General features: G+C 38.9%; 2 protein-coding genes across 7 annotated transcripts in view; one reads left to right on the forward strand and one right to left on the reverse strand.

The window, feature by feature from the left end:
• CycY (cyclin Y) overlaps positions 1-20,782 on the reverse strand; it is an 86,657-nt gene extending 65,875 nt beyond the window's left edge. The window contains exons 1-2 of one of the 5 annotated variants that reach the window (XM_067151840.2): positions 20,693-20,782; positions 19,928-20,368 (exon numbers count right to left, since the gene is read on the reverse strand). In XM_067151840.2, coding sequence (XP_067007941.1) covers positions 19,928-20,147 — 220 coding nt within the window. In that variant the 5' untranslated portion in view covers positions 20,148-20,368; positions 20,693-20,782. Of the gene's footprint in view, positions 1-19,927; positions 20,369-20,456 lie in introns of all 5 variants that reach the window. The other 4 variants (XM_067151837.2, XM_067151839.2, XM_067151838.2 and 1 more) reach the window with 4 other exon arrangements.
• Tpr2 (Tetratricopeptide repeat protein 2) overlaps positions 20,753-24,388 on the forward strand; it is a 346,913-nt gene continuing 343,277 nt past the window's right edge. Inside the window, exon 1 of one of the 2 annotated variants that reach the window (XM_067151833.2) lies at positions 20,753-20,891. In XM_067151833.2, coding sequence (XP_067007934.1) covers positions 20,815-20,891 — 77 coding nt within the window. In that variant the 5' untranslated portion in view covers positions 20,753-20,814. The remainder of the gene's footprint in view (positions 20,892-24,388) is intronic. The other variant, XM_067151834.2, reaches the window with a different exon arrangement.

The following is a 24,388-nucleotide window of genomic DNA, read 5'->3' on the forward strand; positions in this document are numbered from 1 at the left end:
ATGGTCTGTGAGGTAGCTCCACAATCACACTCAGAAGACTTCTGCCAGCCCCATTTATAAAGAGATGATAATAATAATAATAATAATAATAATAATAATAATAATAATAATAATAATAATAATGCTATTTGCTTTACGTCCCACTAACTACTTTTACAGTCTTCGGAGACGCTGAGTTGCCGGAATTTAGTCCTGTATGAGTTCTTTTAGTTGCCAGTAAATCTACCGCCACGGGGCTGTCGTATTTGAGCACCTTCAAATACCACCGGACTGAGGCAGGATCGAACCTGCCAAGTTGGGGTTAGAAGGCCAGCGCCTTAACCGTCTGAGCCACTCAACCCGGCTATTGTATTTAAGTGTTGCCGTTTTGCCTGTCGCCGCTAGCACGTGGTCAGGTGTGTTTCGCGCGTTTATGAAAGTTTTGTTTTCTTTGTGAGATAATTGTGGATTTCTATTTTAACGAGTGCAGTGCGATGCCACGGAAACGACAACATAGTCATGAACAGCGAAGTGATAATCCTTTGCGCCGCGGAGTGGCCCTTAATAATAGTCAGGCATTAGAAAAGGTTAACCACGTTGTTACATTCATTAACTCAGCAATGGCAATACATGGCATCATCAGTGATTGTCAGGAGTTGATGATTGTCTACACGACGACAACGAAATCGACGGTAGTGATAACCTCCAGTATCGAGCCTCTAACAGTGTGAATCAGGTATGAAAATGTTTCTGAATTTTCGCAAATTTAATACATTTTACTTGAAACCTTTCATGTTAGCACGGGTATACATTATTGTAACATTTATTGATGTATTTAAAATAAGATTCTTGTCGGCCGATTTCTTCTGTATTTTCTAATATCACGATAATAAGAACTTAATAGTAGATTTATCTCGTACCATTTTGTGTGATGAAATATTTTATTGTAAACTTAATCGGTGTGTTGAAAGTTCTATTATTGCCAGCCGATTTCATTTGTATTGTGTATCATCGCGATGACATTAAAAGCATTTCTCCCATGTTTTTAAAAACTCACATGTCGTGCAATCAGCTGTTGTTGCGGCGACATCGTTTCGGGCGCCATTGCAGTGCAACCAACATTGTGCGCAGCTGTCATGTGCAACCTTACGCCGGCCCACCTATATGTTCCCAAAGTTGAGCGCAAAAATGGTCAAAGCCTACAAGAGATGTAACCAAATGCGCATACACGACATTTGTATAAACATGTCATCTGTAACTGTGATGATAACAGAGCGTTGTTGTGGATGAACAATCAGGTTACTGGTAGAGGTTAGTTATTTTAGAAGAATAAGGTTTGCCTGAAACTGCAGCATTCCAAAGAAGAATATATCTCCCCAATGTTGCTGCACATGAGCTTTGTAAACAAGAAAATGGCAGCAGTAAACAGTGAAGAGCACTTCAGACAAGGTGAAGAAAGTGACTATACTTGTGGAAATTACTGTATAAGGAATGAAAAGTGGCACAGAAAAATAATGAAAAAGAAGAGAAATGGTGGCAAGGAATACACCACGCACAAAGGCGATGTTGCTCCAAAGAAAGCTAGAGGTGCCGTGTGTTTATGCCGCAGAAGTGTTCCGTGAACGTTTAAAAAAATCACCGCAACTACTTTTTATGGAATTTTGGAACATGGGGAATCACGATTTACAGAATATTTATATAGATGGCTGTGTAGAAATTAGTGATGTTAAATGTAGGTACTCAGGTGTAGGAGGCAAGCATCTTTTGTGAACGAAGTTGTGGTTGATGGGAGGGAAGTTTAAACTTGCCGGAAGACGTTCCTTGCAATATTCAGTGAACAACGGCAAGTTCTTGAGGGTGATTCGGGAGAAATCATCAGGCAATCCCGAGGTAATAATGTTTATCCTATGGAGTTTTCTTCCTAGATGGACACGAGCGGAAACCATAATAGTTCTAACAAAACCAGTGGTGCAGATGTGCAGTTTGTTAGAAACCACACTACTAGTTTCCCAAGCCAGACCAGCCATTATTCAAGAAAAAAGAGCCCTAATAGGAAACACTGCACCTAAACAGTGAACTGATCATAAACATTACGCACTCTTGTTGATAAACAACCATGATAGGTTAAAATGATTGTTTGATCCGTATTGACTAGTACAGGAATATTTCCTTGTCAATACAGTTATTAATGAAAGAAAATTATTTATTCAACCAAACAAGTTTCAGGAATTCAACCATTCCCTTCACCAGTGGTCAGATCAAAGAATAAAACAACATAACACAATCTTTTGTTTTTACAATATACCTATACACCATATCAATGAGTAAAGAAACTTATGAAATATTATAAAAATGATCAATACATAAAATTTTGTTGAAGTGAATGAGAATACTATATAAATTTAAGACCTTCAAGTTTTTTTCCTTTTTGTTCCTTAAATGATTAAATGCTAGTCTATACAGTGGGATATCTTCTGCACTTCTCCCATTTAAACTTGATTCAAATTTTTTTGTGTAAGATAAATTTCTAAACTTTCCATAACAGTCATTAATTTTCCCTTTTTGGCCAAATGTAATAATTTCATGTCATTAGACATGTCTGAATTTATGATTCTTTTCAACCATATGTTCTCCCATTGCCGAATATCTTTTATGTTTGACTGCATTAACATGTTCCTTGTACCTTATAGCCAATCTTCTTCCAGACTGTGCTATGTATGGTTGTTTACATGTTTGGCATGTTCATTTGTAAATTCATGATTTATTAAACATACATTTATTCTCTACCTTATCTGAATTGAAAATTATCTTAGTATTATTATTATCTATTTTGTATGCGACATTGATGATCTTTTTCCTGAAAATTTTAGCCAGTTGATAAGAGTGCTTATTTCAAAAAGTTAGAACTGCAGATTTCTTTTTCTCTCTTCGCTCTTTAATTAAAGTTGTTTTTGGTTCATTTTTCACTTTATTTATCATTCCATTAATACATCTTTTGGAATATCCGTTGCTATGAGCGATTTGATGGATTATATGTATCTCTCTATTATAATTCTTCTTAGACATAGGTTTGTTCATAGCTCTACTGATTAAACTGTGAAATGTTGCCTTTTTATGTTGACCTGGATGATTGAGTTGTTTCTGATATAGTATCTGTTTGAGTAGCTTATCTGAAAATTTGAAAATCAAAATGACCAGAATTTCTAGTAAGTAATTAACAGCAGTTTTTATCCTGTTAGTGTGCTGTAGGATAAAAGTAGAGTTTGACCAAGTAGTATTGTAGTGTAGTCGTATATTAATTACCTTACTGTCGTGTGATCTTTGAGTACTGTACCAAACAATGTATCCCTCCATTCATTGTTTTGCACATAAGTTATTTTATTTTTCCTTTTCTTTTTGTTTTTTCTGTAAAGAAAGGCTAAGGAGTGCAAGTGTAGGTACTGTGGGTGTGGCGAGGCACTGAGGGGTACGAGGGAGGAGTTGGAGAGTTTGAGGGAGATAATTAGGATTCTCACAGAAGACAGGAAGGAAGATAGGCCTCCCTCAAACAATGTACAGGTTACAGTAGGTGTACAAGAGGGAGAGGAGGACAAGGTGGGAGTTGAAGAAGACAGGTGGTCTAATGTTCTAAGGGGAAGGAGATGTCCGACTCGTTGGCTGAACGGTCAGCGTACTGGCCTTCGGTTCAGAGGGTCCCGGGTTCGATTCCCGGCCGGGTCGGGGATTTTAACCTTCATTGGTTAATTCCAATGGCCCGGGGGATGGGTGTTTGTGCTGTTCCCAACATCCCTGCAACTCACACACCACACACAACACTATCCTCCACCACAATAACACGCAGTTACCTACACATGGCAGATGCCGCCCACCCTCATCGGAGGGTCTGCCTTACAAGGGCTGCACTCGGCTAGAAATAGCCACACGAAAAAAAAAAAAAAAAAAAAAAAAAAAAAAGGGGAAGGAGATTGCAGGCTAAGGGCTCTGTTCAGGATGAGAATTCAGGACAGGTGTCCGTGCGAAATTGGTACGAATAACTCCAGGTAGAGCAGAGGGAAGATGAGGGACAGGGAACTGTTGCTGAGATGTGTGGAAGTAGGAGGAAGGGAAAAGGTAGGAAAGGGAAATGTAGAGTAGAGGATAGGAAAAGACAGATGGAACAGGGTCATGGGAAGGAGAAAAGGGAGGAGGAAGTAGCTTCTGCAGCTATCAGGAAAGATAAGGCTGACCAGGTGGGGAAGGGATGAAATGAGGTGGGTAGGGTTGAGGCTCTGGTCATGCGGGATTCCATCTTTAGACATGTGGGGAAAGTGTGTGGAGGAAAGGGAACCAGGTAAGAGTGTTATCCAGAAATTACGTTGAGGCAGATGTTGAGGAAAGTAGAAGAGAGAGAGAGGGGAAAGAAAAGGTGGTATAGTTTCACATTGGTACAAACAACGTAAGGTAAGCTGATATAAGTACCAACGTAGTTGGGGATGTGTGGGATCTGGTAAATGCAGCACAGGTGCAGTTTAAGGAAGTGGAGATTGTTATCAGCAGAATACTCTGTAGAAGCGATACTGACTGGAGGGTGATTGGGGATTTAAATGAGACTATGGAGTGGGTATGTGGGAAACTGGGAGTGAAATTTCTAGATCCTAATGGGTGGGTAAGAGATAGGGATCTGCACTCAGATGGCCTTCACTTAAACCGCAGTGGTAGGGTTATAGGAAGGTACATTCAGGGAAACGGGGTTGTCTAGAGAGCGGTGATAAGGGTACAGAGATCTGGAAATCAAGTAGGGATGACATAAAAATGTTGGTGTTGAACTGTAGAAGTATTGTATAGAAATGAACAGAATTATGTAATTTAATAGATATATATATTTACCAGATATTGTAAGAGGAGTTGAATCATGGGTGAGAAATGACATAATGGATGCAGAAATTTTCTCACAGAACTGGAGAATGTATCGTAGAGATAGGATAGGAATGGTGGGAGGGGGAGTATTCATTCTGGTGAAAGAAGAATTTGTAAGCTATGAAAAAGTTAAAGATGAGAAACATTAAATTCTAGGAGTAAGGCTCCTATCTACAGATAATAGGCAACTTGATGTCTTTGGAGTGTACAGACCGAGAAAGGGTAGCGCTGACATGGATTCAGAATTATTTGATAAGATATTAGCTATGTGGGAAACGACATGGTAAGAAATTGATTGTAGCGGGAGATCTGAGTTTACAAGTAATAAATCTCTGAGTTTACCAAATGTCAATTGGGAAGGAAATGCGAACGACAGGAAGCAGACCAACAAATGGCAAGTAAGCTAATATGGGAAGGACAGCTGATTCAGAAAGCGATGGAACCAACTAGAGGGAAAAATATCCTGTATGTGGTGCTGGTAAAACCAGATGAGCTCTATAGAGAAACCAAAGTAATATATGGCATTAGTGATCATGAAGCTGTTTTTGCCGTGGTTAAAAATAAATGTGATAGAAAGGAAGGTATTAAAAGTAGGACTATTAGGCAGAATGAATACCATGCAAATCAAAACCACAGCAAGGATCTTTTTGACAAAATTAGAATAATCACTTGAGAATTCAAGCCATATTCCTGGAATGTACAGAACTCACAGGGTGATGATGTTGTGGATATAAAGAATGTTCTGGAAACATGGAGATTGTACTGCCAGGATCCGAACGGTGAACAATGTAATGTACAAGACCAAGTAAAGATAGACAAACAGTCAGATGCTGAATCTGACATCCTACGAGATGAAGTAGAAATGGCTTTGAAAATGCTGAGAACTGGAAAAGCACTCGAGAACAGATCTTCAGCCTAAGACAAATCACAGAAAAGGCTAGAGAATTCAATGTTCCGGTATACCTGTGCTTTATTGACTACCAAAAGGCCTTCGATACTGTCAAATGGAACCATCTTTGGAAAATTTTTGATGACATGGGTTTGCCACTCTATTTGATTGATCACCTCTATTCCTTGTATAAGGAAAATACAACCACTGCGAAGATTCAAAACAAACAGTCTCAGCAGATTCGAACGAGGGCTGGAGTTCGTCAGGTATGTATCCTGTCACCGTTACTTTTCAATGAGAACTGTATTAGATGGTTGGGACAAAGGATTTTCGATGGGGAGATGCAAGATCAACAACTTGAGATTTGCTGATGACACCACCTTGATAGCATCCTCTGAAGAGGAGTTGACAGAGCTCATCAAGAGTGTAGAGGAAGCAAGCCTAGAAATTAGATTACGCTTAAATCGACAGAAAACCAAAGTCATGATTGTTGATCATAAGAACAACAGTCCACATATCAAACAGATTGGAGGGTGTGAATCTGTACATCAGTATGTATATCTAGGTTCCTTACTATCCAATTCTGGTGCTTCCAAAGATGAAATAAAGCGAAGAATTGAAATAGCAAAGGTAGCAATGATCCGTATGTGGAAGATCTGGAAAGATAATAACATCACATCAACACAAAAAAGAAGCTCGTTGAATCTCTAGTCTTCTCAGTCTTCTTGTATGGCACAGAGATGTGAACCATCCTCAAACGTTATTGTGAACGGATAGAAAGCTTTGAAAAGTGGTGCTGGAGGAAAATGTTAATGAATCCTTGGACAGCTCATCACACGAACACATCAATCCTGAACCAACTACAGATACAAGTTCGTCTATTGTGTAAGGTCTCTCAGTGGATCGTACGCTACTTTCGACATATAATGCGCCGAGATGGTAGCCTTCAAAAGCTGATTGCAAAGTCCAGGGAACCAGACAATGAGGACCAGTACCAACGCGATGGATTGACATGGTGAACGCCCCCTACAGAGTTCTATTAGAGCAACCACATTGAAAGCTTTAGATAAGGAAGAATGTCGGAGTATGGTTCATCGGCTAGATGGCTGAATATTATGATAGTCATGATGCCTCAGTCATGAGGCAAAATGAAGAAGATATAGCTGATAAAGCAGGCACAAGGCAGTTTCTAAAAGGTAACTATGATCGGTGGAAAACGGTAAATAAAAAAGGAAACAGACTCTGGGATGGGTTTAAAGCAATTGTTGAGGAATGTGAAAACAGATTTGTACCTTTAAATGTGGTAAGGAATGGCAAAGACCCACCTTATTATAATAGAGAAATAAAGAGACTAAGAAGGAGGCACAGACTGAAAAGAAACAGAGTTAGAAATGGCTGTGGAAGTAAGGAGAAATTGAAGTAACTTACTATGAAATTGAATCTAGCAAAGAAGGCAGCTAAGGATAACATGATGGCAGGCATAATTGGCAGTCATACAAATATTAGTGAAAAATGAAAGGGTATGTATAGGTATTTTAAAGCAGAAACAGGTTCCAAGAAGGATATTCCAGGAATAATCGATGAACAAGAGGAGTGTATATCATGTGAGGATCTTCAAAAGGCAGAAGTATTCAGTCAGCAGTATGTAAAAATTGTTGGTTACAAGGATAATGTCCAGATAGAGGAGGAGACTAATGCTAAAGAAGTATTAAAATTTACATATGATAACAATGACATTTACAATAAGATACAAAAGTTGAAAACTAGAAAAGTGGCTGGAATTGATAAGATTTCTGGGGGTATACTAAAGACTATGGGTTGGGATATAGTACCATATCTGAAGTACTTATTTGATTATTGTTTGGTTGAAGGAGCTATACCAAATTAATGGAGAGTTGCTATAGTAGCCCCTGTGTATAAAGGAAAGGGTGATATAGACATAAAGCCAAAAATTACAGGCCAGTATGTTTGACAGCGTTGCATGTAAGCTTTGGGAAGGCATTCTTTCTGATTATATTAGACATGTTTGCAAAATTAATAAATGGTTCGATAGAAGGCAGTTCGGTTTTAGGAAAGGTTTTTCTACTGAAGCTCAACTTGTAGGATTCCAGCAAGATATAGCAGATATCTTTGATTCAGGAGGTCAAACTGACTGTATCACGATTGACCTGTCTAAAGCATTTGATAGGATGGATCATGGGAGACTACTGGCAAAAATGAGTACAATTGAACTAGACAAAAGAGTGACTGAATGGGTTGCCATATTTCTAGAAAATAGATCTTAGAGAATTAGAGTAGGTGAAGATTTATCTGACCCTGTAATATTTAAGAGGGGAATTCCTCAAGGCAGTATTATTGGACCTCTATGTTTTCTTAAACATATAAATATGTGTAAACAAGTGGAGTCAGAGGTAAGGCTTTTTGCAGATGATGTTATTCTGTATAGAGTAATAAATAAATTACAAAATTGTGAGCAACTGCAACGTGATCTCGATAATGTTGTGAGATGGACAGCAGGCAATGGTATGATGATAAACGGGGTTGAAAGTCTGGTTGTGAGTTTCACAAATAGGAAAAGTCTTCTCAGTTTTAATTACTGCATTGATGGGGTGAAAGTTTCTTCTGGGGATCATTGTAAGTACCTAGGTGTTAATATAAGGAATGATCTTCATTGGGGTAATCACATAAATATGATTGTAAATAAAGGGTACAGATCTCTGCAAATGGTTGAGGGTGTTTAGGGGTTGTAGTAAGGATGTAAAGGAGAGGGCATATAAGTCTCTGGTAAGACCCCAACTAGAGTATGGTTCCAGTGTATGGGACCCTCACCAGAATTACTTGATTCAAGAACATGGAAAAATCCAAAGAAAAGCAGCTCGATTTGTTCTGGGTGATTTCCGACAAAAGAGTAGCGTTGCAAAGTTTGGGCTGGGAAGAACTGAGAGAAAGAAGAGTAGCTGCTCGACTAAGTGGTTTGTTACAAGTAACTATACTCATTTTGGTTCCATATTGAAGATGACTTATATCACAAATATTATAATAATATTTATAGATCCACCTGTTCAAGGAGTCATTAATTCAACCTTGTGACTCTAGCTAATAAAAGAGGGTGAGATGCGAATATAAGAACTCAACAAGGGAGTTCTCTTAGCTTCTCTCACCCTAAATCTCCACAATTCTATCTACATGTGGTGCTCCTGTTAAGCTGAGCAACCCAGTGGAAAGTTGGGTATTAACCCCAGCGAGAACCTGGGTCAGCGAGCCGACAGGATGTGGAGGACAGTGGAAGGCAACGGGAAACCACCACTGGCAGTATCTCTCAAGACGTTCATGAGATGGACCTCTTTGTAAAAGATTCAGAAGTAAAGATTCTCCTCATTCAGATCTCTGGGTGGGGTGTACAATGAGGTTTTTAAAATATGGAAGGAAGGAGAAGAAGAAAGAAGAATTAGGCCTATTGCGGATAGGTACGTGGAATGTTCTAACTCTTTTACAGGAAGGAAAATTAGAAAACGCTAAATATGAGATGAAGAGAAATAATTTGGATGTACCTGGAATGTGTGAAGTGAGATGGGGTGGATGTGGAGAACTAGAAAGCGGTGACTTTCGAATGTACTATTCGGGTGAGGATAAAAATGGATTGTATGCAGTTGGAATACTGATTGGAATAGGACTGAAGAACAAAGTTATGAAGGTTGAATATATCAATGGAAGGATTATGATAAGACAGAGGAAAAAGACTAAGTGATCATTCAAGTTTATATGCCGATCTGTAATAATTCTGATGAAGAGGTAGAAGAGTGTTATGAGAAGATAGATCAACTCATCAAGAAAGAGGAAAAGAATGCACGCATTATTGTAATGGGTGATTGGAATGCGGTTGTTGGTGAAGGATCAGGTGGTAAGGCCATTGGTAAATTTGGATTGGGAAATAGAAATGAGAGGGGAGAAAGGTTGATTGAATTCTGTAATGAAAATTGCATGGTGGTTGGAAACACTTCGTTTGACAATCACAAAAGGAGAAGGTATACTTGGATATCTCTATTAGATGACCAGAAATATCAAATTGATTATATACTGATACAACAGTAGTACAGAAACTGCATAAAAAATATTAAATGTTACCCAGGAGCAGACCATATATTAGCTGTAGCAGAGGTACTAATTAAATTGAAAATAACATGGAAAAGAAAGAAGAGAGAAGAAATTAACATTGAGAAACTGAATGAGTATTGTAACAATAATACGTTAGGAAATGAAACAGGAAATGTAGAAAAGGATAGGAAACTTTTAAAAATGGGATTAAAGAAGCAGCTTGGAGTCAAGGAGAGGAAAAGGACAAAGAAGGAATGGATAACATCACAAATAAGTAAAATGGAGGAACGCAGGAAATGGAAAACAGTAAATAGAGAAGAAGGAAAGCATAACTACAGGAAGTTAAATAATGAATTAAGAACAAAAACAGAAAAAGCAAAGAAGAAATGGTTGTCAGAAAAGTGTGATGAGATAGAGCAACTGGAGAAAGAAGGGAAATATGACTATGTACAAAGAGGCAACAAATATAGTATTCAAAGAAAAGAGAAGGAACAACAGCAGTAAGGAAATAGAGGCTACAGATGGCACAATGTCTCTGGTAAGACCTCAACTAGAGTATCGTTCCAGTGTATGGGACCCTCACCAGGATTACTTGATTCAAGAACTGAAAAAAAAAAAAAGAGCAGCTCGATTTGTTCTGGGTGATTTCCGACAAAAAAGGAGTGTTACATAAATGTTGCAAAGTTTGGGCTGGGAAGACTTGGGAGAAAGGAGGCGAGCTGCTCGATTAAGTGGTATGTTGCAAGTGATAAAAATCATTGTTGTCCGTATTGAAGATACTGAATGTAGGATGCTAAATGGGTGACAAAATAAACCATTTAGCATCCTACATTAAGTGGTATGTTCCGAATTGACAGTGGAGAGATGGCGTGCGAGGACATCAGTAGACGAATAAGTTTGAGTGGTGTCTTTAAAAGTAGGAAAGATCACAATATGAAGATAAAGTTGGAATTCAAGAGGACAAATTGGGGCAAATATTCGTTTATAGGAAGGGGAGTTAGGGATTGGAATAACTTACCAGGGAAAATGTTCAATAATTTTCCAATTTCTTTGCAATCATTTAAGAAAAGGCTAGGAAAACAACAGATAGGGAATCTGCCACCTGGGTGACTGCCCTAAACGCAGATCAGTAGTGAATGATTGAATGATAGGCAATATGAACCCCGAGAAATAATGAAAAGATGGGAAGAATACATAGAATGGCTATATGATCAAGACAACCGACCAAAAGAACAACAACTTGAATTAGAGGAGGAAGATATGGTTAAAGGGGATGATAAAGGGGAAGCCATACTGAGAAAAGAGATCGAAGCATCACTGAACGAGATGAAAAATAGAAAAGCAATGAGATTTCTGCTGAACTGTTAAAAGCATTAAATAACGAAGGAAGAAAGGAGTTGAATGGATTATGTAATCAAATATACATGACAGGAAAATGGCCAAAGGACTTTAGTGAAATCATCTTAATCCCTGTCCGGCTCCATGAATAAATGGTTAGCGTGCTGGCCTTTGGTCACAGGGATCCCGGGTTCGATTCCCGGCAGGGTCGGGAATTTTAACCACAATTGGTTAATTTTGCTGGCACGGGGGTGGGTGTATGTGTTGTCTTCATCATCATTTCATCCTCATCACGACACGCAGGTCGCCTACGGGAGTCAAATCAAAAGACCTGTGTCTGGCGAGCCGAACTTGTACTCTGACACTCCCGGCACTAAAAGCCATACACCATTTCATTTCATCTTAATTCCTAAGGAAAAGAAAAAGAACAGCAAAAAAATGTGAAGAACATAGGACATCCAGTCTAATTTCACACGCAGCCAAAGTCTTACTTCGGACGCTCAACAGGATATATGGATAACTGAATAACTTTATAGGTGAAGAACAGTGTGGTTTCAAGAGAGGAGTTGGAACAAGAGATGCCATTGGACTTCTGAGGGTGATAGAAGAGAGGTACACAGAGAAAAACAAGGAGGTTTGTGCTGTATTTATTGACCCTGAGAAGGCTTTTGACTGTCAGATGGGACAAATTGATGACAATCCTGAAGAAACAAGGAGCTGATTGGAGAGATAGAAGGTTAATAAAGAATTTGTATTTAAACTAGAGAACAAGAGTGAGAATAGGAGATGAGTTGAGTGAAGAAATTAAATTAGGAAGAGGTGTAAGACATGGCTGCTCTTTATCACCGACGCTGTTCAACATCTATCTTGAAGAAATAATCAATGAAAGTTTTAATGGAAAAAGTGGAGTTTATGTTGGAGGTAGGAGAGTAGAATGTATAAGATTTGCAGAAGATATGGTTGTGACGGGAGAAAGCGAACGTGAAATGAAACAAATGTTAGATAAACTCGACATGAAACTAGAAGAATATGGAATGAGAATAGGGAACATGCATAATTTTCAAAAATATTTTTTTTGAAAAGTTCACCAATGAAATAGTACGTAAACGTATTGCATTGTGGTAAGTTGCCTTGTTTTCTACCATTAAAAAAATATTTAATAGTGCCTTCCCGCAAGGCGAGTGAAACGGCCTCTGACGTAAGCGGCACGCTGTGACGTCACGATCCAGTACCGCATGCAGCTCTACTAGCCATTGCTAAAAGCCGATTGTTTATTATTCATGATCGCGAATAACTTAGAAATGACAGAAGAAAGGTTCAAAGCAGCAGTCAGACAATCTACCACGTGCAGATGTCATCATTCTTGAAAAATAGTGACTTTTGTGGCCGCAGAAATTCGCGGATAAAAAGCAGTTTGTAGGTGGTGTCTAGTATATACGTGCAATGTACTGCAACCCATAGTATTAGGATAACAACGAACCTGGATAGATATCACATCACTTTCAACATTTCCTTCTAGACCGATTCCCATATTAAAGAATAACATTACATTTTTGGGCTTTCAGCATTAGTAAAGTAAGAAATTGGATTTCAGCACTAACAAAAACACATAGGTAGCATTATAGTACTAGTCCGCCTCTGTGGTGTAGTGGTTAATGTGATTAGCTGCCACTCCCGGACGCCCGGTTTCGATTCCCGGCTCTGCCATGAAAGTTGAAAACAAATAGTACGAGGGCTGGAACGGGGTCTACTCAGCCTCGGGAGGTCAACTGAGTAGAGGGGTTTCGAATCCCACCTCAGCCATCCTCAAAGTGGTTTTTCGTATTTTCCCACTTCTCCTCCAGACACCTAAGGCCATGGCCGTTTCCTTCCCTCTTCCTTGTCTATCCCTTCCGATCCTCCCATCCTCCAACAAGGCCCCTGTTGAGCATAGCAGGTGAGGCCGCCTGGGCGAGGTAATGGCCCTCCTCACCAGTTTCATCACCATACCCAAAGTCTCACATTCCAGGACACTGCCCTTGAAGCGGTAGAGGTGAAATCCCTCGCTGAGTCAGAGAGAAAACCAAGAAAGAAAGAACGTACTATAGGGCTATAACTTATCATTCCCAAATATATATATATTTATGGTTGGGACAGCTGGCCTACCCACTTCCGGGTCCATGAAAGAGAAACATTAAATATCTTTGTGGAGGGAAAAAGTTAAACATGATAAAGATAAATATGACTTCATCTAGTTTCCACAAGTCGGGCTGAGTGGTTCAGACGGTTGACATGCTGGCCTTCTGACCCCAACTTGGCAGGTTCGATCCTGGTTCAGTCCAGTGGTAGTTGAAGGTGCTCAAATACGTCAGCCTCGTGTCGGTAGATTTACTGGCACGTAAAAGAACTCCTGTAGGACTAAATTCCTGCACATCGGCGTCTCCGAAAACCGTAGAAGTAGTTAGCGGGGCGTAAAGCCAATAACATTAATTACATTTGGCTTTTAACAAGCTGAGCATATCAGGCAAGAAAAGTGTCCTGAGGACATTTTAGTCGTTCAATACAGGAATGTCTTTGGGTGCTGTGACTTTTACTTTTTTTTTTTTTTTGCTATTTGCTTTACGTCACACCGTCACATGTAGGTCTTATGGCGACGATGGCACAGGAAAGGCCTAGGAATGGGAACGAAGCGGCCGTGGCCTTAGGTACAGCCTCAGCATTTGCCTGATGAAAATGGGAAACCACAGAAAACCATCTTCAGGGCTGCCGGCAGTGGGGTTCAAAATCCATTACCTCCCGGATGCGAGCTCACAGCTGCGCGCTCCTAACCGCACGGCCAACTCGCCCGGTATTTTTACCCTTCGGTTTATTGACTTGGCTTGTATAACCTAAAACTTAGGCTAAGTTGGATAATATTTTAAACACCAACATCACTATTTTCACCTGTGTGCAATTATGTTATTTATTTCATTAATATTATGATGATTATTATAATTGAGCATTGTTAACTTATAAGACCCCAACAGACAAGCATTGGTTTTGTGTAGAGTTATACATTTGTTAAATTCACGTTGTTTCCTTTCATGATGTACACGCCTATTTTTTGTTATATTATAGAGTATTTAGATATAGCCTAAATTTCTTTACAAATTAAGTTCTTCAATAGACATAAATAACTGTCGCATGCCAAGATAAATTGGTAGAATTAGAGCTATCAAAACGGTTCATAACCCCTTTGATTTATTATCTTGATATGGATCACCCAAAACATGTTAGGTTAGGTTTGGAGAATACTTTAATAATCAGCATTCATTAATGCACTGTTTATTACTTTCATATTCCAAGATGTAATTTAAGCATTTAAATAAAGCATCATACATTAAAATTTAAAGTTTTATCACTAGAACAGCTGACATGGAAAAGTGATTGAAAATTCAAACAAATTCATCTTACGTTAAAATCTTTAAAAAAATAAACTGTAGACTTTTCCGATATATCACCAGTATTTCTCCGGCTGGCCAAAATCCATTTCTCCCTAGTTTTAGCGTCTTTGGAACATTTATAAACAATTTTTTTGGGATGGTATGCGATGTGCTATTGCACATTGGAACTCTACACCATTTATAAGTTTTCTGCCTCACTGTCTGCGCAGGATTCATTTTAAGTCTAAAATATACCACTCAGATTATTATCCCATGTATAGACCTCGAATTTAACTACACCAGACACTAACATAAAGTAGAAATATACGAAGTGTATCCTGCTTCTCACAGCACACTGTGTGTTCTATGTGTTATTTCGTCTGCTAAATCAGTCAACCTGTATGATGACGTCGGACTAATGAGCTCGCGTGCTTGCGTCACGTGACAGTTTCGTACATTGATTTAGATTTTTATCATGTTTGGAGTTGTTATTTGTACATCCTGATCACATTTTTGAATTCTGCATGAAATTTTAAATCAGATTAGCATATTTTTAATTAAAACCCCAGATCATGCATGTTCCCTATTAATAAGAAGACCAAAAATATGATAACTGGAGGAAAAGGTAGAAGTTGTCATAACAGTATAGGGGGAGAAGAAATAGAGCAAGTCAGTAACTTAAAAGTATTTGGGAAGTATGATCAGAGATGATATGTATTGCACAACAGAAATAGGAAAAGAATTGCCATAGCAAAAGAAGGCTTTAGGGAAAACTCAAAATTACTTTGTGAACCACTAAACAAAGATTTGAAGAAAAGACTTGCTAAGTGTTATATTTGGAGCATAGCGCTGTATGGCACAGAGACTTGGACATTGAGAAAGGAAGATCAGAGACGATTGGAGACACCAGAGATGTGGGTATGGAGGAGAATAGAACAAGTGAAATGGGAAGAATGGGTAAAAAATAAGGAGGTATCACAAAGAGTTGGAGAAGAACGAAGTATGTTGCAAATCATTAGGAGAAAAATGAACTGGATCGGACATTGTTTCAGGAGGGACTGTTTACTGAAAAAAGGAATAGAAGGAATGGTGTAAGGCAAACAAGGAAGATAAAGGCAAAAATATCAAATGTTGGACAGTATCAAAGGAAATAAATATTCGGACATGAAAAACTTGGCACAGGACAGGCAACAGTGTAAGAGGTTCATCCCATGACAAGACCTGCCATAAGGCAGAATACCTAGATGATGATGATGATGACTACCGTGAAGTGACAAATGAGGTGACAGCCCTTCAAATTACTTCGAATGAGAAAAATCAATAAAATGACACCAAAGAACTTCAGTGAGCAAAGACATCACACACGACAGTGTAAGATAAACAAAACACTTACAGAATGCTGCGACGTAGAAGAAATAATAGTTGTAAGGCAGTAAAGTATGTATTCTCTACAAATAAAATATTTGGTATATTTCTTAATTTACCTCTCCGATTTGAGACTTTATTTTGAGACTTCCATTTGTGACAAATATTACAGTGACATTTAGTGGATCACATTCGTTCACATAACTGATGGTAGGGAGAACTTTAGTCTCAGCGTCCCAATTTGAAAAGGCTCAGATGTTGATTTCCATAGGGAATCTGAAATATTTGTCCTGAATGAGTAAATTTACAATACCAATATAAATGGTCCGTTATTGGACATTATAAATTTTCCTGCTAACTCATTCTTGGTTGCCAGCGTTTGAAAAGGTTCTCCGGCGAGTTCGTAGACGAGCCTCGATCTTGTGTATTTAGATACTCCCAAAGTTGTCTATAGATAGCGAGCCTCGACCCTTTCCAACGTCCTAAGATCGTTCTTTGTCAACTTATCCCAAATAATCTCTATACCATAAGTTAGGACAGGAAGTATTTTTACATCAAATAGTGTCATAGCGGTCTTCAAAGATAATCTAGACTGGAGTTATAATAAAGTTGGGTTATCTGGCGCATGCTTTAATGAACAACGACATGTCTGGTTGAAATACCGCAGACCCCATTTTCAGTGAAGGTTGTAACCCAGTGGTCACATCATGTGAGCTCTTTCGGTGACAATATAAACAATGCCAGAAACAAAGAAAATTATGGCAATATGTAGTTTGAAGCTGACTCAGTTTTAATTCTATATACATACACACATACATTATCATTATAGACTGTTATGCCTTTCAGCGTTCAGTCTGCAAGCCTCTGAGAATTTACAAAACGTCGCCACAATCCTCGATTTGTGGCCTCATTTAGTTCTATACCTCTTATCTTTAAATCGTTAGAAACCGAGTCTAACCATTGTCGTCTTGGTCTCCCTCTACTTCTCTTACCCTCCATAAAGGAGTCCATTATTCTCCTAGGTAACATATCCTCCTCCATTCGCCTCACATGACCCCACCACCAAAGCCGGTTTATGCGTACAGCTTCATCCATTGAGTTCATTCCTAAATGAGCCTTTATCTCCTCATTCCGAGTACCCTCCTGCCATTGTTCCCACCTGTTTGTACCAACAATCATTCTTGCTACTTTCATGTCTGTTACTTCTAACTTATGAATAACATATCTTGAGTCCACCCAGCTTTCGCTCCCGTAAAGCAAAGTTGGTCTGAAAACAGACCGATGAAAAGATAGTTTCGTCTGGGAGCTGACTTCCTTCTTACAGAATACTGCTGATCGCAACTGCGAGCTCACTGCATTAGCTTTACAACACCTTGATTCAATCTCACTATATTACCATCCTGGGAGAACACACAACCTAAATACTTGAAATTATCGACCTGTTCTAGCTTTGTATCGCCAATCTGACATTCAATTCTGTTGAATTTCTTACCTACTGACATCAATTTAGTCTTCGAGAGGCTAATTTTCATACCATACTCATTGCACCTATTTTCAAGTTCCAAGATATTAGACTGCAGGCTTTCGCCACAGTCTGCCATTAAGACCAAGTCGTCAGCATAGGCCAAACTGCTTACTACATTTCCACCTAACTGAATCCCTCCCTGCCATTTTATATCTTTCAGCAGATGATCCATGTAAACTACAAACAGCAAAGGTGAAAGATGACATCCTTGTCTAACTCCTGCAAGTACCCTGAACCAAGAACTCATTCTACCATCAATTCTCACTGAAGCCCAATTGTTAACATAAATGATTTTGATTGATTTTAATAATCTACCTTTAATTCCATAGTCCCCCAGTACGGCAAACATCTTTTCCCTCTGTACCCTGTCATATGCTTTCTCTAGATCTACGAAACAAACACAACTGCCGATTCCTCTCGTAGCATTTTTCAATTACCTGGCGCATACTGAAAATCTGATCCTGACAGCCTCTCTGTGGTCTGAAACCACACTGGTTTTTCATCCAACTTCCTCTCAACCACTGATCGTACCCTCCCTTCCAAGATGCCAGTGAATACTTTGCCTGGTATACTAATCAATGAGATACCTCGATAGTTGTTGCAATCCTTCCTGTTCCCTTGCTTATAGAGAGGTGCAGTTACTGCTTTTGTCCAATCTGAAGGTACCTTACCAACACTCAACGCTAATTTTACTACTCTCTGAAGCCATTTCATCCCTGCCTTCCCACTATACTTCACCATTTCAGGTCTAATTTCATCTATTCCTGCTGCCTTATGACAATGGAGTTTATTTACTATCCTTTCCACTTCCTCAAGCATAATTTCACCAACATCATTTTCCTCCTCCCCATGAGCTTGGCTGTTTGCAACACCACCATGATGATTTCCTTTTATATTGAGAAGATGTTCAAAATATTCCCTCCACTTCTCCAGTGATTCCCTGGGGTCTATTATGAGTTCACCTGAATTACTCTAAACACTGTTCATTTCCTTTTTCCCTCCCTTCCTAAGATTCTTTATTACTGTCCAGAAAGGTTTCCCTGCTGCTTGACCTAGCCTTTCCAGGTTATTACCACAATCTTCCCATGACTTCTTTTTTGATTCAACAACTACTTGTTTCGCTCTGTTTCTTTCATCTACGTACCAATCCCTGTCTGTCTCGGCCCTTGTTTGGAGCCATTTCTGATAAGCCTTCTTTTTACGTTTACAGGCTGCTCTCACTTCATCATTCCACCAAGATGTTCGCCTTTTCCCATCTTTACACACAGTTCTTCCTAGGCATTCCCTTGCTGTTTCTAGTACAGCATTCCTGTATGCCACCCATTCACTTTCTATATCCTGAACCTGCTTACTGTCTACTGTTCGAAACTTCTCACTAATCATATCGATGTACTTCTGTCTAATTTCCTGGTCCTGGAGATTTTCTACCCTTATTCGTTTGCAGACAGATTTCACTTTCTCTACCCTAGGCCTAGAGATACTTAGTTCACTACAGATCAGATAGTGGTCTGTATCATCGAAAAATCCGCGAAAAACTCGTACATTCCTAACAGATTTCCTGAATTCAAAGTCTGTTAAGATATAGTCTATTTTGGATCTGGTATCCCTAGCCTCCCATGTGTAGCGGTGAATAGCCTTATGCTTGAAGAATGTATTCGTAACAGCTAAACCCATAGGCTACTAGCACAGAAGTCCAACAAATGCTTCCCATTCTATATAAATAAGAATATTTTTTGGGGGCGGGTGAGTTAGTCCCAGGCAAGCATCGAGGAAGTATCTCTGTCCTTTGCTATTTCAGGATTGTATATATATTTTTTAATGATTTCAACATGCGAACCAGGTACGGATGTGCCACTGGAGTATGAAACGGGATGATACATGGCTTGAATTCTACACCACAGATGCTACGATACAGCAAAACTGGACTGAAGAAAACCATGACAGGTAGTCACAAGGATGGTACTTCATGGGTTCCATCATAAATTTTGTATGACATAGCGACTGACAACTGTGTATGAGGAAAAGTGTAATTGATATCACACTGTCGAATGCATAAGAATGACAATGAGTTCAGTAGGGACCTATAAACTTATGTCTTTGCACATTTGTGCACATTTTCTTTATTAAGTAATAACAAGACAGTTCTGTAGAGGTTTTGCTCTTCTGGTAATCTGCCTGGTTTTCTTTTCTTAAATGCCATATAGAATGTAATGATAAATAATCTACATGCAAGTACCTTGCCTTAATTGCACTGAACGTGAAGTATGAACCTCTTCAGTATGTATTCATATTTTAAAGGAATGGCACTGTAACCTCTACCTATAAATGTCTGTTCACTTGATAGAGAGTTTAATAAATTCTAAATAACCACTGAACTATTTTACAGAATAAGTATGATCCTGTTTGGATTATTCACCTTGAAATCATCACAATACTCACTTTCTAATGAAGCCTTGGACCTCTGTAAGAAGATTGTGCAAGCTTTAGGATGAAGAGATGGGTCAGCATCCCAGTCCTCAGGTTCACGTTCACTAATATGTTGTAAATTACCCACGCTCTCTTCGCCTTCTGGTAAATTTTCTTCAATACGATCATCATCCTTATTGCTTGTTGGGCGACTAGAGTTATTAAACTTACAACAACTGTTAGTGTTACCCATGCTAATTGTTAGCTTGGTCCCTGGACAACACTTAGGTTGTTTTTCATGGAAGGTATCTAGGATTAAATCACTCCTACTTAAGCATTTTAATTGTCAACTTAATTCAGTCACTTGTTGATACTTGGTGATAAGAGGTGGACGGAGTATCTGTCACTTTGGTACAGCACAGGTCTTGCGACACCTGCTGTCTTACAAGTCATTTTACTCAGCCTCTTGCAATCCTGGAAATAACATGTCAATATTACTACTAAACAAACTACGGCTAACTAAAGGCATGGTACTAAAGCACTTTGAAATTGAATTCCTTACGCCTACTGTTTTAGCTTGTTGCCGGTAGAATAAATAAATCTGCCCACAGGACTTACATACTGCCCTCAGATTAAAGTAATTTGGCAATAAATTACTCTGACACCATTACTGAACATGTGCGAGATATAACGTATGATCCATTGCAATATTTATATATCTAACCATGCAAGTAAACATCACCATTGCTTTTCCATCACTTTCTCAACATTTCCAGCCATGTTACTGTACTGTAATACCTTATAGCGCTTATTGGTCTAGAGATAAAAGGAAAGAACTCGCTCTCCATTCGTATTTGCGTCATTCGTGTGGTGTCGGCCGTGTCCCAGCCTGCGATCCTGTATCTGCCTTAGTTGTAAACATGGCGGACACAGTGAACGAATTAGATATCGGGGGTGATGATAGTGTCGAGGAAATTGTAATCAGTGATGGGGAAGAGTAAGTATATATTTGAATAATACATTATTTACATTTTCTTTATAATTGCATTGTTATGGTTAGTCACTGATGTATCAGACAGGTTATTTAACATAGTCCGCAGTTAGGAATTATTTCATTCACGGCATGGACAAAGGGGCATATCTAGTAGATTTGTTTTGGAAGCCTCGAAAAATATTCTACAACATGTAATCGACGCTTTGTCTGTTGGAAATTGCTAATAATTAACTCTGTACGAGGTCTGAAGCTGTGCTGAATTGTCTATTGAAGTATAGGGAATGAAAATTGTGAAACTGCTATTCTACATCTATATTTAAAAAAAATCTGCAGTATAAGAATACCCAAAGGGAAGTTTCCGGCCGTAATCATAGATTATAGCAAAGCTTTTGATCAAATAAACAGAATTCATGCTATGAAAACTACAAAAAAACAGTAGGCACTTGTAATCCACTCATGACTCTCACCAAGAACATACTGGCATATAACGAAATTCAGATAGATGACTCGTTCACAGTCTCTAAAACCATAAGACAATGTTCACAGTTTCTAAAACCATAAGACAATCCAATGGAGTGCTCCAAGGCGACCCAATGAGCCCTCTACTCTTTTAACGTTATGACATCGGACATACCAAGTGCACTATACAAAACCCAAACATCCCTATGTATATGTATGCAGACGATATGATAGTTGGAACAACAGACTCAAGAACACTACAGGGGACAATCACCGAACTAGAGAACTGGGCAAAAGAGAAGTAATTTGATATAAATGAAACACAAACTGTGCAAATGACATTTTGGAAAGGAGGGAGATTTACTAGAAAGGACTACATAGTTCTAAACAACAAAGAACTAGAACTAGTAAACCATTTCAAGTACCTAGGCATTACACTGCAACCTTCAGGATGCAATTTCAGTGCACACACCAAAGACAGAGCAGTAGCAGCAATCAAAGCCATCTATGAAATTAGAAACCTAACAGACCTCTCATTGAAAACGGCTAAAAAAATATTCAAGGCAAAAATCATACCAATACTGACATATGGAATATCAATCACTTGGCAGCAACTAACAAAGGAGGACATAAAATTAATGGAATCAGTGAAAGTGAAATTCCTGAAAGCATCATCAAGACTAATATACGAACTAGCCAACGATATTTTCCTCATCGAAGACTTAAAGGCATCCCTACTCCCATCCACTAGACCAGCAGAAGATGTGCTCAATGAGAGAAAATGCAAAAGAGAAGAAAACTGGATCTAATTCTATAGTACAGATGCTGGATCAAACCCAACCAGAGCATGTGAAGCACCATCATTAGACTTGCTATTCACAGATTCTACCACAAACTGTGTAAAACAAAACACTTCCATGAACCAAACAGTCAGTCCATATGCAACTTATGTGACAAACTGTGTGAAAGATATCACTTCACGTACTGCAAAAATTGAATTAGATCATTGAACGAGTACAGTAAGGAGATCTGACTCCCTAAAACGTCATGCACATTCGTGCGTTGCTTTATATATATATATCTGCAGTGCGGTATCGTGAAGAGTGACGGTAGCAGTAGAGCTATTGCATGATTGTATTTTTGTACCTTTCCAGTCTCTCATATGGTTGAAAGACACTGGATATCATTATGTTCATAAAAGTTTACTTGTTGAAATTGTAATATCTTATTTGTGTTGTTGCGTGTGATAAGGTGCAGTAAGGTTAAGCCATGGTTGGTTGGCGTTTGATTCCAGACAAGGGAATACTGTAACAAACTTGTCAATGGACCAGTACAATTCATTTTACGATTTGGGGGTGTTTTTATTTAAAACATATACACATGGTATTTACACTCTCACATTACACTTCATCAAATTTCCATTGGTTACTTCTGAAATGTTCTGACTTGAGCTCATATCATGGAAGCATAATCTTTCTTTGCAAAGAAAATTACAGCGCATTCTCACGTCTCTACTATGAGTGCATGCTGTTGGCATTATTTCAGTGTGGATTACACTTTAAATGGAAGCCTGATGGTTTAGGTTAAGTTTTTGAACTTATTTCATTTTTAAAAATGTAATTGGCCATAAAGTAATTTTAGTAAACGTATAGAAAGGGGAACTCAAGGATTATTACTTAGAATGTTACTTGAAATGCTTCCAATTTTACCTTATAATGATCGAGGAAGAGAGATGTGTTGAATACGCTTGCCAGGGATCAACCTGCCCGCCCCTAGAAGTACATTTACTTTTATAATAAGAAATACTGTTTTAGACGCCATACTCCGTTGCTTATAACGGTGATTGGTTCACATAAGTGAGAGGATGACGTCGCTGACACCTAGGATGAGGCCGAGAATTTGTTACCAACCCTTGCAGAAAAAACAAATTATGAAGCGGCCCGGGAAGTTTGAAAATGGCGTCGGCGCAAGAAATAAAGATCATTTATTAGCTTCTAGGTATTTTTGCACCTCGAGGCCAATCTATGTCATGAGAACAGTGGCCCCTTTGGGGCCACATTCCCTTCGAGAGGGTCTTTTCTATTGCCGCGGCGCATACTGTACGCACAGCAAGACAAAAGTATAGTCATATCAAACCAACAGTTGGCAGCATTGTCGTTCCTCTTGGCGCTCCCTCTCAGCGCTACTAGTGCGACAGGAAAACTGGCGTGCGCCACCTAGCGGTCGCTTGTATTACTAAACCGTGAGTGCTCCTTGCTATAGCTTCGCCGTAATGTTCACAGGTTTTGATTGGTTAGCCTATATACTGATGCAAAGTACCAATTGAAGCACCATTGTATGCTAGGTACTATCAGGCCATTTATTTAGTTTTGAAGGTATAAGTTGACACTCCGCAGCCCAGAGTTTGTAACATTATAAGAAAGTGAAAATAATGCAAATCTTATTTGGAATTCCTTTTAGCGGAGAGGTGTGTTCATCGGGATGTCCAGGACTTCACCATCCCAGCCCCAAAGGTATATTTACTTTTATTAATCTAATAAAGAGCAACACCTGCCATCATTCATGGCTTAGGTAGGTAGTTGCATTTCTATTGGTCAAAGTGAACAGAATGCAACATCATTGCCGTCAATGCTGTTAATTAGATTTCATTACCACCCCCTGCTGAATAAAAGCACAAAGAAAAAACACCTTTTAAAGGAAACAATGCGAAATACATACATTATCATTATAGACTGTTATGCCTTTCAGCGTTCAGTCTGCAAGCCTCTGTGAATTTACTAAACGTCGCCACAATCCTCTATTTGCAACTAGTGTTGTGGCCTCATTTAGTTCTATACCTCTTATCTTTAAATCGTAAGGAACCGAGTCTAACCATCGTCTTGATCTACCTCTACTTCTCTTACCCTCCATAGCAGAGTCCATTATTCTCCTAGGTAACCTATCCTCCTCCATTCGCCTCACATGACCCCACCACCGAAGCCGGTTTATGCGTACAGCTTCATCCATAGAGTTCTTTCCTAATTTAGCCTTTATCTCCTCAT

The sequence above is a fragment of the Anabrus simplex genome, chromosome 7, assembly GCF_040414725.1.
Source record: "Anabrus simplex isolate iqAnaSimp1 chromosome 7, ASM4041472v1, whole genome shotgun sequence".
NCBI classification, from domain to species: Eukaryota; Metazoa; Arthropoda; class Insecta; order Orthoptera; family Tettigoniidae; genus Anabrus; species Anabrus simplex.